The 20,839-nt window shown below is 38.9% G+C and overlaps 1 protein-coding gene across 1 annotated transcript in view; it reads left to right on the forward strand.

The window, feature by feature from the left end:
• Positions 1-20,839, forward strand: part of LOC123743836 (nuclear protein MDM1) — a 62,566-nt gene that overhangs the window by 1,389 nt on the left and 40,338 nt on the right. The window contains exon 2 of the mRNA XM_045722524.1: positions 1,434-1,539. Coding sequence (XP_045578480.1) covers positions 1,434-1,539 — 106 coding nt within the window. The remainder of the gene's footprint in view (positions 1-1,433; positions 1,540-20,839) is intronic.

Raw genomic sequence — 20,839 nt, forward strand, 5'->3', positions numbered from 1 at the left:
TTATGGCGTTAGTATGATGAATCAGCCTGGATAAAGACAGTACAGTATGGTTTATTGCGTTAGTATGATGAATCAGCCTAGATAAAGACAGTACAGTATGGTTTATGGCGTTAGTATGATGAATCAGCCTAGATAAAGACAGTACAGTATGGTTTATTGCGTTAGTATGATGAATCAGCCTGGATAAAGACAGTACAGTATGGTTTATTGCGTTAGTATGATGAATCAGCCTGGATAAAGACAGTACAGTATGGTTTATTGCGTTAGTATGATGAATCAGCCTGGATAAAGACAGTACAGTATGGTTTATTTGCGTTAGTATGATGAATCAGCCTAGATAAAGACAGTACAGTATGGTTTATGGCGTTAGTATGATGAATCAGCCTAGATAAAGACAGTACAGTATGGTTTATGGCATTAGTATGATGAATCAGCCTGGATAAAGACAGTACAGTATGGTTTATGGCGTTAGTATGATGAATCAGCCTAGATAAAGACAGTACAGTATGGTTTATGGCGTTAGTATGATGAATCAGCCTGGATAAAGACAGTACAGTATGGTTTATGGCGTTAGTATGATGAATCAGCCTAGATAAAGACAGTACAGTATGGTTTATGGCGTTAGTATGATGAATCAGCCTGGATAAAGACAGTACAGTATGGTTTATGGCGTTAGTATGATGAATCAGCCTAGATAAAGACAGTACAGTATGGTTTATTGCGTTAGTATGATGAATCAGCCTAGATAAAGACAGTACAGTATGGTTTATGGCGTTAGTATGATGAATCAGCCTGGATAAAGACAGTACAGTATGGTTTATGGCGTTAGTATGATGAATCAGCCTAGATAAAGACAGTACAGTATGGTTTATGGCGTTAGTATGATGAATCAGCCTGGATAAAGACAGTACAGTATGGTTTATGGCGTTAGTATGATTAATCAGCCTAGATAAAGACAGTACAGTATGGTTTATGGCGTTAGTATGATGAATCAGCCTGGATAAAGACAGTACAGTATGGTTTATGGCGTTAGTATGATGAATCAGCTTAGATAAAGACAGTACAGTATGGTTTATTGCGTTAGTATGTTGAATCAGCCTAGATAAAGACAGTACAGTATGGTTTATGGCGTTAGTATGATGAATCAGCCTGATACTATGGTTTAGAAACTGAGGCCTATACAGCTGCTAACTTGCTAGATATGCTGTAGCTGCAATCTCAGTTCACAGATTTACTTCAAACAAATGGAGCCAATCTGTTTCCTAGGCAACATCTGACCAACCCAAATCATGCAAATGTTTGTACATGCATGATGCTTACAGTTCTTTTAAAAGGCATGCTATTTGCTAAATATATCCCACTTAAACACTATAGTAAGTAATGTATTCCTATGCTATTTCCTAATGTTTGGATTGTCACACTCACATGCACAGGGCATCAGTGAGTACAAGAAGAAATTTAAACACCGGGTAGCGCGCTCCAGAAGCGCCTCTCCTCAGCGACGGATGCCCTTAGCTGGACTTCGATCTGACCAGATGGGTAAGATTTATTGATTTATTTATTTATTGATTGATTGATTGATATAGACCCTTTTCCAGTACACGACACACTGACGTCACGCACAGATGCCCGTGACTCTTGGCTGCATGAAAAAAAGCTGTCGCCATCTGCGCCAATTCAACATAGCCTGAATTTAAGTTTTTATTACTTCTAAACAAAATAACTTTTTGGGGTTCTCATACGCTTACAATGATGTTTTGATTCTTGCCTGAACAGTCACTAAGATTATATTTGGATGTGAACTTTGCAAATGCAGCAGTTGTTGGCTAGAATGCTAACGCTCATTGACATACTGTAGGCTGTAGCAAAAGCTCTCCTAAGAGCCATTTTACTGGTTGAAGTTCAAGTGTTTAAAAATATATATATATAATGCAGTCGAATTTGCGATGATGACACACACATTATATTAAGCAGGACATTCATACAAGCCTTAAAATCAAGTTATAATCCAAAAGTAGTCTGAAATGCACTCATAAGCAACATGTAAAGAGAGGTGTTTTTTTGTGTGTGTTCTGTCACCAACTTGCGTGTATCGCCCTTCCTGCGGCAATGTTTGCAAAAACAGAAAGGGGTCTATATGACCCGGTAACAGTATAATATGCCAAGTTAACATATCAAGCATCATTCATATTCCTGTCCTGCATCTTCGTCTTTAAAGCACTGAGCCCAGCTCTACTATTCTTCTACTATTTACATTTTAGTCATAGTGAGTGCCTACATTTACATACTGGTCTTCAGTGGGAATAGAACCCACAACCCTGGGCTTTGTAAGCACCATGCTCTACCACCTGAGCCACATGGTCAATCATCCATATTACACCAGGTATCAGTAGAGACACTATCATCTCTCCTTCTATCATCCATATTACACCAGGTATCAGTAGAGACACTATCATCTCTCCTTCTATCATCCATATTACACCAGGTATCAGTAGAGACACTATCATCTCTCCTTCTATCATCCATATTACACCAGGTATCAGTAGAGACACTATCATCTCTCCTTCTATCATCCATATTACACCAGGTATCAGTAGAGACACTATCATCTCTCCTTCTATCATCCATATTACACCAGGTATCAGTAGAGACACTATCATCTCTCCTTCTATCATCCATATTACACCAGGTATCAGTAGAGACACTATCATCTCTCCTTCTATCATCCATATTACACCAGGTATCAGTAGAGACACTATCATCTCTCCTTCTATCATCCATATTACACCAGGTATCAGTAGAGACACTATCATCTCTCCTTCTATCATCCATATTACACCAGGTATCAGTAGAGACACTATCATCTCTCCTTCTATCATCCATATTACACCAGGTATCAGTAGAGACACTATCATCTCTCCTTCTATCATCCATATTACACCAGGTATCAGTAGAGACACTATCATCTCTCCTTCTATCATCCATATTACACCAGGTATCAGTAGAGACACTATCATCTCTCCTTCTATCATCCATATTACACCAGGTATCAGTAGAGACACTATCATCTCTCCTTCTATCATCCATATTACACCAGGTATCAGTAGAGACACTATCATCTCTCCTTCTATCATCCATATTACACCAGGTATCAGTAGACACTATCATCTCTCCTTCTATCATCCATATTACACCAGGTATCAGTAGAGACACTATCATCTCTCCTTCTATCATCCATATTACACCAGGTATCAGTAGAGCACTATCATCTCTCCTTCTATCATCCATATTACACCAGGTATCAGTAGAGACACTATCATCTCTCCTTCTATCATCCATATTACACCAGGTATCAGTAGAACACTATCATCTCTCCTTCTATCATCCATATTACACCAGGTATCAGTAGACACTATCATCTCTCCTTCTATCATCCATATTACACCAGGTATCAGTAGACACTATCATCTCTCCTTCTATCATCCATATTACACCAGGTATCAGTAGAGCACTATCATCTCTCCTTCTATCATCCATATTACACCAGGTATCAGTAGAACACTATCATCTCTCCTTCTATCATCCATATTACACCAGGTATCAGTAGAGCACTATCATCTCTCCTTCTATCATCCATATTACACCAGGTATCAGTAGAGCACTATCATCTCTCCTTCTATCATCCATATTACACCAGGTATCAGTAGAGACACTATCATCTCTCCTTCTATCATCCATATTACACCAGGTATCAGTAGACACTATCATCTCTCCTTCTATCATCCATATTACACCAGGTATCAGTAGAGACACTATCATCTCTCCTTCTATCATCCATATTACACCAGGTATCAGTAGACACTATCATCTCTCCTTCTATCATCCATATTACACCAGGTATCAGTAGAGCACTATCATCTCTCCTTCTATCATCCATATTACACCAGGTATCAGTAGAGCACTATCATCTCTCCTTCTATCATCCATATTACACCAGGTATCAGTAGAGACACTATCATCTCTCCTTCTATCATCCATATTACACCAGGTATCAGTAGAGACACTATCATCTCTCCTTCTATCATCCATATTACACCAGGTATCAGTAGAACACTATCATCTCTCCTTCTATCATCCATATTACACCAGGTATCAGTAGAGACACTATCATCTCTCCTTCTATCATCCATATTACACCAGGTATCAGTAGAGACACTATCATCTCTCCTTCTATCATCCATATTACACCAGGTATCAGTAGAGACACTATCATCTCTCCTTCTATCATCCATATTACACCAGGTATCAGTAGACACTATCATCTCTCCTTCTATCATCCATATTACACCAGGTATCAGTAGAGACACTATCATCTCTCCTTCTATCATCCATATTACACCAGGTATCAGTAGAGACACTATCATCTCTCCTTCTATCATCCATATTACACCAGGTATCAGTAGAGACACTATCATCTCTCCTTCTATCATCCATATTACACCAGGTATCAGTAGAGACACTATCATCTCTCCTTCTATCATCCATATTACACCAGGTATCAGTAGAGACACTATCATCTCTCCTTCTATCATCCATATTACACCAGGTATCAGTAGAGACACTATCATCTCTCCTTCTATCATCCATATTACACCAGGTATCAGTAGAGACACTATCATCTCTCCTTCTATCATCCATATTACACCAGGTATCAGTAGAGACACTATCATCTCTCCTTCTATCATCCATATTACACCAGGTATCAGTAGAGACACTATCATCTCTCCTTCTATCATCCATATTACACCAGGTATCAGTAGAGACACTATCATCTCTCCTTCTATCATCCATATTACACCAGGTATCAGTAGAGACACTATCATCTCTCCTTCTATCATCCATATTACACCAGGTATCAGTAGAGACACTATCATCTCTCCTTCTATCATCCATATTACACCAGGTATCAGTAGAGACACTATCATCTCTCCTTCTATCATCCATATTACACCAGGTATCAGTAGAGACACTATCATCTCTCCTTCTATCATCCATATTACACCAGGTATCAGTAGAGACACTATCATCTCTCCTTCTATCATCCATATTACACCAGGTATCAGTAGAACACTATCATCTCTCCTTCTATCATCCATATTACACCAGGTATCAGTAGAGACACTATCATCTCTCCTTCTATCATCCATATTACACCAGGTATCAGTAGAGACACTATCATCTCTCCTTCTATCATCCATATTACACCAGGTATCAGTAGAGACACTATCATCTCTCCTTCTATCATCCATATTACACCAGGTATCAGTAGAGACACTATCATCTCTCCTTCTATCATCCATATTACACCAGGTATCAGTAGACACTATCATCTCTCCTTCTATCATCCATATTACACCAGGTATCAGTAGAGACACTATCATCTCTCCTTCTATCATCCATATTACACCAGGTATCAGTAGAGACACTATCATCTCTCCTTCTATCATCCATATTACACCAGGTATCAGTAGACACTATCATCTCTCCTTCTATCATCCATATTACACCAGGTATCAGTAGAGACACTATCATCTCTCCTTCTATCATCCATATTACACCAGGTATCAGTAGACACTATCATCTCTCCTTCTATCATCCATATTACACCAGGTATCAGTAGACACTATCATCTCTCCTTCTATCATCCATATTACACCAGGTATCAGTAGAGCACTATCATCTCTCCTTCTATCATCCATATTACACCAGGTATCAGTAGAACACTATCATCTCTCCTTCTATCATCCATATTACACCAGGTATCAGTAGAACACTATCATCTCTCCTTCTATCATCCATATTACACCAGGTATCAGTAGAGACACTATCATCTCTCCTTCTATCATCCATATTACACCAGGTATCAGTAGAGACACTATCATCTCTCCTTCTATCATCCATATTACACCAGGTATCAGTAGAGACACTATCATCTCTCCTTCTATCATCCATATTACACCAGGTATCAGTAGACACTATCATCTCTCCTTCTATCATCCATATTACACCAGGTATCAGTAGAGACACTATCATCTCTCCTTCTATCATCCATATTACACCAGGTATCAGTAGAGACACTATCATCTCTCCTTCTATCCCATATTACACCAGGTATCAGTAGAACACTATCATCTCTCCTTCTATCATCCATATTACACCAGGTATCAGTAGAGCACTATCATCTCTCCTTCTATCATCCATATTACACCAGGTATCAGTAGACACTATCATCTCTCCTTCTATCACCATATTACACCAGGTATCAGTAGACACTATCATCTCTCCTTCTATCATCGATATTACACCAGGTATCAGTAGACACTATCATCTCTCCTTCTATCATCCATATTACACCAGGTATCAGTAGAGACACTATCATCTCTCCTTCTATCATCCATATTACACCAGGTATCAGTAGAGACACTATCATCTCTCCTTCTATCATCCATATTACACCAGGTATCAGTAGAGACACTATCATCTCTCCTTCTATCATCCATATTACACCAGGTATCAGTAGAGACACTATCATCTCTCCTTCTATCACATATTACACCAGGTATCAGTAGACACTATCATCTCTCCTTCTATCATCCATATTACACCAGGTATCAGTAGAGACACTATCATCTCTCCTTCTATCATCCATATTACACCAGGTATCAGTAGAGACACTATCATCTCTCCTTCTATCATCCATATTACACCAGGTATCAGTAGAGACACTATCATCTCTCCTTCTATCATCCATATTACACCAGGTATCAGTAGAGACACTATCATCTCTCCTTCTATCATCCATATTACACCAGGTATCAGTAGAGACACTATCATCTCTCCTTCTATCATCCATATTACACCAGGTATCAGTAGACACTATCATCTCTCCTTCTATCATCCATATTACACCAGGTATCAGTAGAGACACTATCATCTCTCCTTATCTATCCATATTACACCAGGTATCAGTAGAGACACTATCATCTCTCCTTCTATCATCCATATTACACCAGGTATCAGTAGAGACACTATCATCTCTCCTTCTATCATCCATATTACACCAGGTATCAGTAGAGACACTATCATCTCTCCTTCTATCATCCATATTACACCAGGTATCAGTAGACACTATCACCTCTCCTTCTATCATCCATATTACACCAGGTATCAGTAGAGACACTATCATCTCTCCTTCTATCATCCATATTACACCAGGTATCAGTAGAGACACTATCATCTCTCCTTCTATCATCCATATTACACCAGGTATCAGTAGAGACACTATCATCTCTCCTTCTATCATCCATATTACACCAGGTATCAGTAGAGACACTATCATCTCTCCTTCTATCATCCATATTACACCAGGTATCAGTAGAGACACTATCATCTCTCCTTCTATCCCATATTACACCAGGTATCAGTAGAGACACTATCATCTCTCCTTCTATCATCCATATTACACCAGGTATCAGTAGAACACTATCATCTCTCCTTCTATCATCCATATTACACCAGGTATCAGTAGATACACTATCATCTCTCCTTCTATCATCCATATTACACCAGGTATCAGTAGAGACACTATCATCTCTCCTTCTATCATCCATATTACACCAGGTATCAGTAGAGACACTATCATCTCTCCTTCTATCATCCATATTACACCAGGTATCAGTAGAGACACTATCATCTCTCCTTCTATCATCCATATTACACCAGGTATCAGTAGACACTATCATCTCTCCTTCTATCATCCATATTACACCAGGTATCAGTAGAGACACTATCATCTCTCCTTCTATCATCCATATTACACCAGGTATCAGTAGACACTATCATCTCTCCTTCTATCATCCATATTACACCAGGTATCAGTAGACACTATCATCTCTCCTTCTATCATCCATATTACACCAGGTATCGGTAGAGACACTATCATCTCTCCTTCTATCATCCATATTACACCAGGTATCAGTAGAGACACTATCATCTCTCCTTCTATCACATATTACACCAGGTATCAGTAGACACTATCATCTCTCCTTCTATCATCCATATTACACCAGGTATCAGTAGACACTATCATCTCTCCTTCTATCATCCATATTACACCAGGTATCAGTAGACACTATCATCTCTCCTTCTATCATCCATATTACACCAGGTATCAGTAGACACTATCATCTCTCCTTCTATCATCCATATTACACCAGGTATCAGTAGAGACACTATCATCTCTCCTTCTATCATCCATATTACACCAGGTATCAGTAGAGACACTATCATCTCTCCTTCTATCATCCATATTACACCAGGTATCAGTAGACACTATCATCTCTCCTTCTATCATCCATATTACACCAGGTATCAGTAGACACTATCATCTCTCCTTCTATCATCCATATTACACCAGGTATCAGTAGAGACACTATCATCTCTCCTTCTATCATCCATATTATACCAGGTATCAGTAGACACTATCATCTCTCCTTCTATCATCCATATTACACCAGGTATCAGTAGACACTATCATCTCTCCTTCTATCATCCATATTACACCAGGTATCAGTAGACACTATCATCTCTCCTTCTATCATCCATATTACACCAGGTATCAGTAGAGACACTATCATCTCTCCTTCTATCATCCATATTACACCAGGTATCAGTAGAGACACTATCATCTCTCCTTCTATCATCCATATTACACCAGGTATCAGTAGACACTATCATCTCTCCTTCTATCATCCATATTACACCAGGTATCAGTAGAGACACTATCATCTCTCCTTCTATCACATATTACACCAGGTATCAGTAGACACTATCCTCTCTCCTTCTATCATCCATATTACACCAGGTATCAGTAGACACTATCATCTCTCCTTCTATCATCCATATTACACCAGGTATCAGTAGAGACACTATCATCTCTCCTTCTATCATCCATATTACACCAGGTATCAGTTGAGACACTATCATCTCTCCTTCTATCATCCATATTACACCAGGTATCAGTAGAGACACTATCATCTCTCCTTCTATCATCCATATTACACCAGGTATCAGTAGAGACACTATCATCTCTCCTTCTATCATCCATATTACACCAGGTATCAGTAGACACTATCATCTCTCCTTCTATCATCCATATTACACCAGGTATCAGTAGAGACACTATCATCTCTCCTTCTATCACATATTACACCAGGTATCAGTAGACACTATCCTCTCTCCTTCTATCATCCATATTACACCAGGTATCAGTAGACACTATCATCTCTCCTTCTATCATCCATATTACACCAGGTATCGGTAGAGACACTATCATCTCTCCTTCTATCATCCATATTACACCAGGTATCAGTAGAGACACTATCATCTCTCCTTCTATCCATATTACACCAGGTATCAGTAGACACTATCATCTCTCCTTCTATCATCCATATTACACCAGGTATCAGTAGACACTATCATCTCTCCTTCTATCATCCATATTACACCAGGTATCAGTAGACACTATCATCTCTCCTTCTATCATCCATATTACACCAGGTATCAGTAGACACTATCATCTCTCCTTCTATCATCCATATTACACCAGGTATCAGTAGAGACACTATCATCTCTCCTTCTATCATCCATATTACACCAGGTATCAGTAGAGACACTATCATCTCTCCTTCTATCATCCATATTACACCAGGTATCAGTAGACACTATCATCTCTCCTTCTATCATCCATATTACACCAGGTATCAGTAGACACTATCATCTCTCCTTCTATCATCCATATTACACCAGGTATCAGTAGAGACACTATCATCTCTCCTTCTATCATCCATATTATACCAGGTATCAGTAGACACTATCATCTCTCCTTCTATCATCCATATTACACCAGGTATCAGTAGACACTATCATCTCTCCTTCTATCATCCATATTACACCAGGTATCAGTAGACACTATCATCTCTCCTTCTATCATCCATATTACACCAGGTATCAGTAGAGACACTATCATCTCTCCTTCTATCATCCATATTACACCAGGTATCAATAGACACTATCATCTCTCCTTCTATCATCCATATTACACCAGGTATCAGTAGAGACACTATCATCTCTCCTTCTATCATCCATATTACACCAGGTATCAGTAGAGACACTATTATCTCTCCTTCTATCATCCATATTACACCAGGTATCAGTAGAGACACTATCATCTCTCCTTCTATCATCCATATTACACCAGGTATCAGTAGAGACACTATTATCTCTCCTTCTATCATCCATATTACACCAGGTATCAGTAGAGACTATCATCTCTCCTTCTATCATCCATATTACACCAGGTATCAGTAGAGACACTATCATCTCTCCTTCTATCCATATTACACCAGGTATCAGTAGAGACACTATCATCTCTCCTTCTATCATCCATATTACACCCAGGTATCAGTAGAGACACTATCATCTCTCCTTCAATCATCCATATTACACCAGGTATCATTAGACACTATCATCTCTCCTTCTATCATCCATATTACACCGGGTATCAGTAGAGACACTATCATCTCTCCTTCTATCATCCATATTACACCAGGTATCAGTAGAGACACTATCATCTCTCCTTCTATCATCCATATTACACCAGGTATCAGTAGAGACACTATCATCTCTCCTTCTATCATCCATATTACACCAGGTATCAGTAGAGACACTATCATCTCTCCTTCTATCATCCATATTACACCAGGTATCAGTAGACACTATCATCTCTCCTTCTATCATCCATATTACACCAGGTATCAGTAGACACTATCATCTCTCCTTCTATCATCCATATTACACCAGGTATCAGTAGAGACACTATCATCTCTCCTTCTATCATCCATATTACACCAGGTATCAGTAGAGACACTATCATCTCTCCTTCTATCTCATATTACACCAGGTATCAGTAGAGACACTATCATCTCTCCTTCTATCATCCATATTACACCAGGTATCAGTAGAGACACTATCATCTCTCCTTCAATCATCCATATTACACCAGGTATCATTAGACACTATCATCTCTCCTTCTATCATCCATATTACACCAGGTATCAGTAGAGACACTATCATCTCTCCTTCTATCATCCATATTACACCAGGTATCAGTAGAGACACTATCATCTCTCCTTCTATCATCCATATTACACCAGGTATCAGTAGAGACACTATCATCTCTCCTTCTATCATCCATATTACACCAGGTATCAGTAGAGACACTATCATCTCTCCTTCTATCATCCATATTACACCAGGTATCAGTAGACACTATCATCTCTCCTTCTATCATCCATATTACACCAGGTATCAGTAGACACTATCATCTCTCCTTCTATCATCCATATTACACCAGGTATCAGTAGAGACACTATAATCTCTCCTTCTATCATCCATATTACACCAGGTATCAGTAGACACTATCATCTCTCCTTCTATCATCCATATTACACCAGGTATCAGTAGACACTATCATCTCTCCTTCTATCATCCATATTACACCAGGTATCAGTAGAGACACTATCATCTCTCCTTCTATCATCCATATTACACCAGGTATCAGTAGAGCACTATCATCTCTCCTTCTATCATCCATATTACACCAGGTATCAGTAGACACTATCATCTCTCCTTCTATCATCCATATTACACCAGGTATCAGTAGAGCACTATCATCTCTCCTTCTATCATCCATATTACACCAGGTATCAGTAGACACTATCATCTCTCCTTCTATCATCCATATTACACCAGGTATCAGTAGACACTATCATCTCTCCTTCTATCATCCATATTACACCAGGTATCAGTAGAGACACTATCATCTCTCCTTCTATCATCCATATTACACCAGGTATCAGTAGAGACACTATCATCTCTCCTTCTATCATCCATATTACACCAGGTATCAGTAGAGACACTATCATCTCTCCTTCTATCATCCATATTACACCAGGTATCAGTAGAGACACTATCATCTCTCCTTCTATCATCCATATTACACCAGGTATCAGTAGACACTATCATCTCTCCTTCTATCATCCATATTACACCAGGTATCAGTAGAGACACTATCATCTCTCCTTCTATCCCATATTACACCAGGTATCAGTAGAGACACTATCATCTCTCCTTCTATCATCCATATTACACCAGGTATCAGTAGAGACACTATCATCTCTCCTTCTATCATCCATATTACACCAGGTATCAGTAGAGACACTATCATCTCTCCTTCTATCATCCATATTACACCAGGTATCAGTAGAGACACTATCATCTCTCCTTCTATCATCCATATTATACCAGGTATCAGTAGAGACACTATCATCTCTCCTTCTATCATCCATATTACACCAGGTATCAGTAGAGACACTATCATCTCTCCTTCTATCATCCATATTACACCAGGTATCAGTAGAGACACTATCATCTCTCCTTCTATCATCCATATTACACCAGGTATCAGTAGAGACACTATCATCTCTCCTTCTATCATCCATATTACACCAGGTATCAGTAGAGACACTATCATCTCTCCTTCTATCATCCATATTACACCAGGTATCAGTAGACACTATCATCTCTCCTTCTATCATCCATATTACACCAGGTATCAGTAGACACTATCATCTCTCCTTCTATCATCCATATTACACCAGGTATCAGTAGAGACACTATCATCTCTCCTTCTATCATCCATATTACACCAGGTATCAGTAGAGACACTATCATCTCTCCTTCTATCATCCATATTACACCAGGTATCAGTAGAGACACTATCATCTCTCCTTCTATCATCCATATTACACCAGGTATCAGTAGACACTATCATCTCTCCTTCTATCATCCATATTACACCAGGTATCAGTAGACACTATCATCTCTCCTTCTATCATCCATATTACACCAGGTATCAGTAGAGACACTATCATCTCTCCTTCTATCATCCATATTACACCAGGTATCAGTAGAGACACTATCATCTCTCCTTCTATCATCCATATTACACCAGGTATCAGTAGAGACACTATCATCTCTCCTTCTATCATCCATATTACACCAGGTATCAGTAGAGACACTATCATCTCTCCTTCTATCATCCATATTACACCAGGTATCAGTAGACACTATCACCTCTCCTTCTATCATCCATATTACACCAGGTATCAGTAGAGACACTATCATCTCTCCTTCTATCATCCATATTACACCAGGTATCAGTAGAGACACTATCATCTCTCCTTCTATCATCCATATTACACCAGGTATCAGTAGAGACACTATCATCTCTCCTTCTATCATCCATATTACACCAGGTATCAGTAGAGACACTATCATCTCTCCTTCTATCATCCATATTACACCAGGTATCAGTAGAGACACTATCATCTCTCCTTCTATCATCCATATTACACCAGGTATCAGTAGACACTATCATCTCTCCTTCTATCATCCATATTACACCAGGTATCAGTAGAGACACTATCATCTCTCCTTCTATCATCCATATTACACCAGGTATCAGTAGAACACTATCATCTCTCCTTCTATCATCCATATTACACCAGGTATCAGTAGACACTATCATCTCTCCTTCTATCATCCATATTACACCAGGTATCAGTAGAGACACTATCATCTCTCCTTCTATCATCCATATTACACCAGGTATCAGTAGACACTATCATCTCTCCTTCTATCATCCATATTACACCAGGTATCAGTAGACACTATCATCTCTCCTTCTATCATCCATATTACACCAGGTATCAGTAGACACTATCATCTCTCCTTCTATCATCCATATTACACCAGGTATCAGTAGAGACACTATCATCTCTCCTTCTATCATCCATATTACACCAGGTATCAGTAGACACTATCATCTCTCCTTCTATCATCCATATTACACCAGGTATCAGTAGAGACACTATCATCTCTCCTTCTATCATCCATATTACACCAGGTATCAGTAGAGACACTATCATCTCTCCTTCTATCATCCATATTACACCAGGTATCAGTAGAGACACTATCATCTCTCCTTCTATCATCCATATTACACCAGGTATCAGTAGACACTATCATCTCTCCTTCTATCATCCATATTACACCAGGTATCAGTAGACACTATCATCTCTCCTTCTATCATCCATATTACACCAGGTATCAGTAGAGACACTATCATCTCTCCTTCTATCATCCATATTACACCAGGTATCAGTAGACACTATCATCTCTCCTTCTATCATCCATATTACACCAGGTATCAGTAGACACTATCATCTCTCCTTCTATCACATATTACACCAGGTATCAGTAGACACTATCATCTCTCCTATCTATCCATATTACACCAGGTATCAGTAGACACTATCATCTCTCCTTCTATCATCGATATTATACCAGGTATCAGTAGACACTATCATCTCTCCTTCTATCATCCATATTACACCAGGTATCAGTAGAGACACTATCATCTCTCCTTCTATCATCCATATTACACCAGGTATCAGTAGAGACACTATCATCTCTCCTTCTATCATCCATATTACACCAGGTATCAGTAGAGACACTATCATCTCTCCTTCTATCATCCATATTACACCAGGTATCAGTAGAGACACTATCATCTCTCCTTCTATCCATATTACACCAGGTATCAGTAGACACTATCATCTCTCCTTCTATCATCCATATTACACCAGGTATCAGTAGAGACACTATCATCTCTCCTTCTATCATCCATATTACACCAGGTATCAGTAGAGACACTATCATCTCTCCTTCTATCATCCATATTACACCAGGTATCAGTAGAGACACTATCATCTCTCCTTCTATCATCCATATTACACCAGGTATCAGTAGAGACACTATCATCTCTCCTTCTATCATCCATATTACACCAGGTATCAGTAGAGACACTATCATCTCTCCTTCTATCATCCATATTACACCAGGTATCAGTAGACACTATCATCTCTCCTTCTATCATCCATATTACACCAGGTATCAGTAGAGACACTATCATCTCTCCTTCTATCCATATTACACCAGGTATCAGTAGAGACACTATCATCTCTCCTTCTATCATCCATATTACACCAGGTATCAGTAGAGACACTATCATCTCTCCTTCTATCATCCATATTACACCAGGTATCAGTAGACACTATCATCTCTCCTTCTATCATCCATATTACACCAGGTATCAGTAGACACTATCACCTCTCCTTCTATCATCCATATTACACCAGGTATCAGTAGATACACTATCATCTCTCCTTCTATCATCCATATTACACCAGGTATCAGTAGAGACACTATCATCTCTCCTTCTATCATCCATATTACACCAGGTATCAGTAGAGACACTATCATCTCTCCTTCTATCATCCATATTACACCAGGTATCAGTAGACACTATCATCTCTCCTTCTATCATCCATATTACACCAGGTATCAGTAGAGACACTATCATCTCTCCTTCTATCCATATTACACCAGGTATCAGTAGACACTATCTCTCTCCTTCTATCATCCATATTACACCAGGTATCAGTAGACACTATCATCTCTCCTTCTATCATCCATATTACACCAGGTATCAGTAGATACACTATCATCTCTCCTTCTATCATCCATATTACACCAGGTATCAGTTGAGACACTATCATCTCTCCTTCTATCATCCATATTACACCAGGTATCAGTAGAGACACTATTATCTCTCCTTCTATCATCCATATTACACCAGGTATCAGTAGAGACACTATCATCTCTCCTTCTATCATCCATATTACACCAGGTATCAGTAGACACTATCATCTCTCCTTCTATCATCCATATTACACCAGGTATCAGTAGAGACACTATCATCTCTCCTTCTATCCATATTACACCAGGTATCAGTAGACACTATCATCTCTCCTTCTATCATCCATATTACACCAGGTATCAGTAGACACTATCATCTCTCCTTCTATCATCCATATTACACCAGGTATCGGTAGAGACACTATCATCTCTTCTTCTATCATCCATATTACACCAGGTATCAGTAGAGACACTATCATCTCTCCTTCTATCCATATTACACCAGGTATCAGTAGACACTATCATCTCTCCTTCTATCATCCATATTACACCAGGTATCAGTAGACACTATCATCTCTCCTTCTATCATCCATATTACACCAGGTATCAGTAGACACTATCATCTCTCCTTCTATCATCCATATTACACCAGGTATCAGTAGACACTATCATCTCTCCTTCTATCATCCATATTACACCAGGTATCAGTAGAGACACTATCATCTCTCCTTCTATCATCCATATTACACCAGGTATCGGTAGAGACACTATCATCTCTCCTTCTATCATCCATATTACACCAGGTATCAGTAGACACTATCATCTCTCCTTCTATCATCCATATTACACCAGGTATCAGTAGAACACTATCATCTCTCCTTCTATCATCCATATTACACCAGGTATCAGTAGAGACACTATCATCTCTCCTTCTATCATCCATATTATACCAGGTATCAGTAGACACTATCATCTCTCCTTCTATCATCCATATTACACCAGGTATCAGTAGACACTATCATCTCTCCTTCTATCATCCATATTACACCAGGTATCAGTAGACACTATCATCTCTCCTTCTATCATCCATATTACACCAGGTATCAGTAGAGACACTATCATCTCTCCTTCTATCATCCATATTACACCAGGTATCAGTAGAGACACTATCATCTCTCCTTCTATCATCCATATTACACCAGGTATCAATAGACACTATCATCTCTCCTTCTATCATCCATATTACACCAGGTATCAGTAGAGACACTATCATCTCTCCTTCTATCCATATTACACCAGGTATCAGTAGACACTATCCTCTCTCCTTCTATCATCCATATTACACCAGGTATCAGTAGACACTATCATCTCTCCTTCTATCATCCATATTACACCAGGTATCAGTAGATACACTATCATCTCTCCTTCTATCATCCATATTACACCAGGTATCAGTTGAGACACTATCATCTCTCCTTCTATCATCCATATTACACCAGGTATCAGTAGAGACACTATTATCTCTCCTTCTATCATCCATATTACACCAGGTATCAGTAGAGACACTATCATCTCTCCTTCTATCATCCATATTACACCAGGTATCAGTAGACACTATCATCTCTCCTTCTATCATCCATATTACACCAGGTATCAGTAGAGACACTATCATCTCTCCTTCTATCCATATTACACCAGGTATCAGTAGACACTATCCTCTCTCCTTCTATCATCCATATTACACCAGGTATCAGTAGACACTATCATCTCTCCTTCTATCATCCATATTACACCAGGTATCGGTAGAGACACTATCATCTCTTCTTCTATCATCCATATTACACCAGGTATCAGTAGAGACACTATCATCTCTCCTTCTATCCATATTACACCAGGTATCAGTAGACACTATCATCTCTCCTTCTATCATCCATATTACACCAGGTATCAGTAGACACTATCATCTCTCCTTCTATCATCCATATTACACCAGGTATCAGTAGACACTATCATCTCTCCTTCTATCATCCATATTACACCAGGTATCAGTAGACACTATCATCTCTCCTTCTATCATCCATATTACACCAGGTATCAGTAGAGACACTATCATCTCTCCTTCTATCATCCATATTACACCAGGTATCAGTAGAGACACTATCATCTCTCCTTCTATCATCCATATTACACCAGGTATCAGTAGACACTATCATCTCTCCTTCTATCATCCATATTACACCAGGTATCAGTAGACACTATCATCTCTCCTTCTATCATCCATATTACACCAGGTATCAGTAGAGACACTATCATCTCTCCTTCTATCATCCATATTATACCAGGTATCAGTAGACACTATCATCTCTCCTTCTATCATCCATATTACACCAGGTATCAGTAGACACTATCATCTCTCCTTCTATCATCCATATTACACCAGGTATCAGTAGACACTATCATCTCTCCTTCTATCATCCATATTACACCAGGTATCAGTAGAGACACTATCATCTCTCCTTCTATCATCCATATTACACCAGGTATCAATAGACACTATCATCTCTCCTTCTATCATCCATATTACACCAGGTATCAGTAGAGACACTATCATCTCTCCTTCTATCATCCATATTACACCAGGTATCAGTAGAGACACTATTATCTCTCCTTCTATCATCCATATTACACCAGGTATCAGTAGAGACACTATCATCTCTCCTTCTATCATCCATATTACACCAGGTATCAGTAGAGACACTATTATCTCTCCTTCTATCATCCATATTACACCAGGTATCAGTAGAGACTATCATCTCTCCTTCTATCATCCATATTACACCAGGTATCAGTAGAGACACTATCATCTCTCCTTCTATCCATATTACACCAGGTATCAGTAGAGACACTATCATCTCTCCTTCTATCATCCATATTACACCAGGTATCAGTAGAGACACTATCATCTCTCCTTCAATCATCCATATTACACCAGGTATCATTAGACACTATCATCTCTCCTTCTATCATCCATATTACACCAGGTATCAGTAGAGACACTATCATCTCTCCTTCTATCATCCATATTACACCAGGTATCAGTAGAGACACTATCATCTCTCCTTCTATCATCCATATTACACCAGGTATCAGTAGAGACACTATCATCTCTCCTTCTATCATCCATATTACACCAGGTATCAGTAGAGACACTATCATCTCTCCTTCTATCATCCATATTACACCAGGTATCAGTAGACACTATCATCTCTCCTTCTATCATCCATATTACACCAGGTATCAGTAGACACTATCATCTCTCCTTCTATCATCCATATTACACCAGGTATCAGTAGAGACTATCATCTCTCCTTCTATCATCCATATTACACCAGGTATCAGTAGAGACACTATCATCTCTCCTTCTATCCATATTACACCAGGTATCAGTAGAGACACTATCATCTCTCCTTCTATCATCCATATTACACCAGGTATCAGTAGAGACACTATCATCTCTCCTTCAATCATCCATATTACACCAGGTATCATTAGACACTATCATCTCTCCTTCTATCATCCATATTACACCAGGTATCAGTAGAGACACTATCATCTCTCCTTCTATCATCCATATTACACCAGGTATCAGTAGAGACACTATCATCTCTCCTTCTATCATCCATATTACACCAGGTATCAGTAGAGACACTATCATCTCTCCTTCTATCATCCATATTACACCAGGTATCAGTAGAGACACTATCATCTCTCCTTCTATCATCCATATTACACCAGGTATCAGTAGACACTATCATCTCTCCTTCTATCATCCATATTACACCAGGTATCAGTAGACACTATCATCTCTCCTTCTATCATCCATATTACACCAGGTATCAGTAGAGACACTATAATCTCTCCTTCTATCATCCATATTACACCAGGTATCAGTAGACACTATCATCTCTCCTTCTATCATCCATATTACACCAGGTATCAGTAGACACTATCATCTCTCCTTCTATCATCCATATTACACCAGGTATCAGTAGAGACACTATCATCTCTCCTTCTATCATCCATATTATACCAGGTATCAGTAGACACTATCATCTCTCCTTCTATCATCCATATTACACCAGGTATCAGTAGACACTATCATCTCTCCTTCTATCATCCATATTACACCAGGTATCAGTAGACACTATCATCTCTCCTTCTATCATCCATATTACACCAGGTATCAGTAGAGACACTATCATCTCTCCTTCTATCATCCATATTACACCAGGTATCAGTAGACACTATCATCTCTCCTTCTATCATCCATATTACACCAGGTATCAGTAGAGACACTATCATCTCTCCTTCTATCATCCATATTACACCAGGTATCAGTAGAGACACTATTATCTCTCCTTCTATCATCCATATTACACCAGGTATCAGTAGAGACACTATCATCTCTCCTTCTATCATCCATATTACACCAGGTATCAGTAGACACTATCATCTCTCCTTCTATCATCCATATTACACCAGGTATCAGTAGACACTATCATCTCTCCTTCTATCATCCATATTACACCAGGTATCAGTAGAGACACTATCATCTCTCCTTCTATCCATATTACACCAGGTATCAGTAGACACTATCCTCTCTCCTTCTATCATCCATATTACACCAGGTATCAGTAGACACTATCATCTCTCCTTCTATCCATATTACACCAGGTATCAGTAGACACTATCATCTCTCCTTCTATCACATATTACACCAGGTATCAGTAGACACTATCATCTCTCCTTCTATCATCCATATTACACCAGGTATCAGTAGAACACTATCATCTCTCCTTCTATCATCCATATTACACCAGGTATCAGTAGAGACACTATCATCTCTCCTTCTATCACATATTACACCAGGTATCAGTAGAGCACTATCCTCTCTCCTTCTATCATCCATATTACACCAGGTATCAGTAGAGACACTATCATCTCTCCTTCTATCCATATTACACCAGGTATCAGTAGACACTATCATCTCTCCTTCTATCCCATATTACACCAGGTATCAGTAGACACTATCATCTCTCCTTCTATCATCGATATTATA

This window comes from Salmo salar, chromosome ssa07, assembly GCF_905237065.1.
Source record: "Salmo salar chromosome ssa07, Ssal_v3.1, whole genome shotgun sequence".
In the NCBI taxonomy this organism is placed as follows: Eukaryota; Metazoa; Chordata; class Actinopteri; order Salmoniformes; family Salmonidae; genus Salmo; species Salmo salar.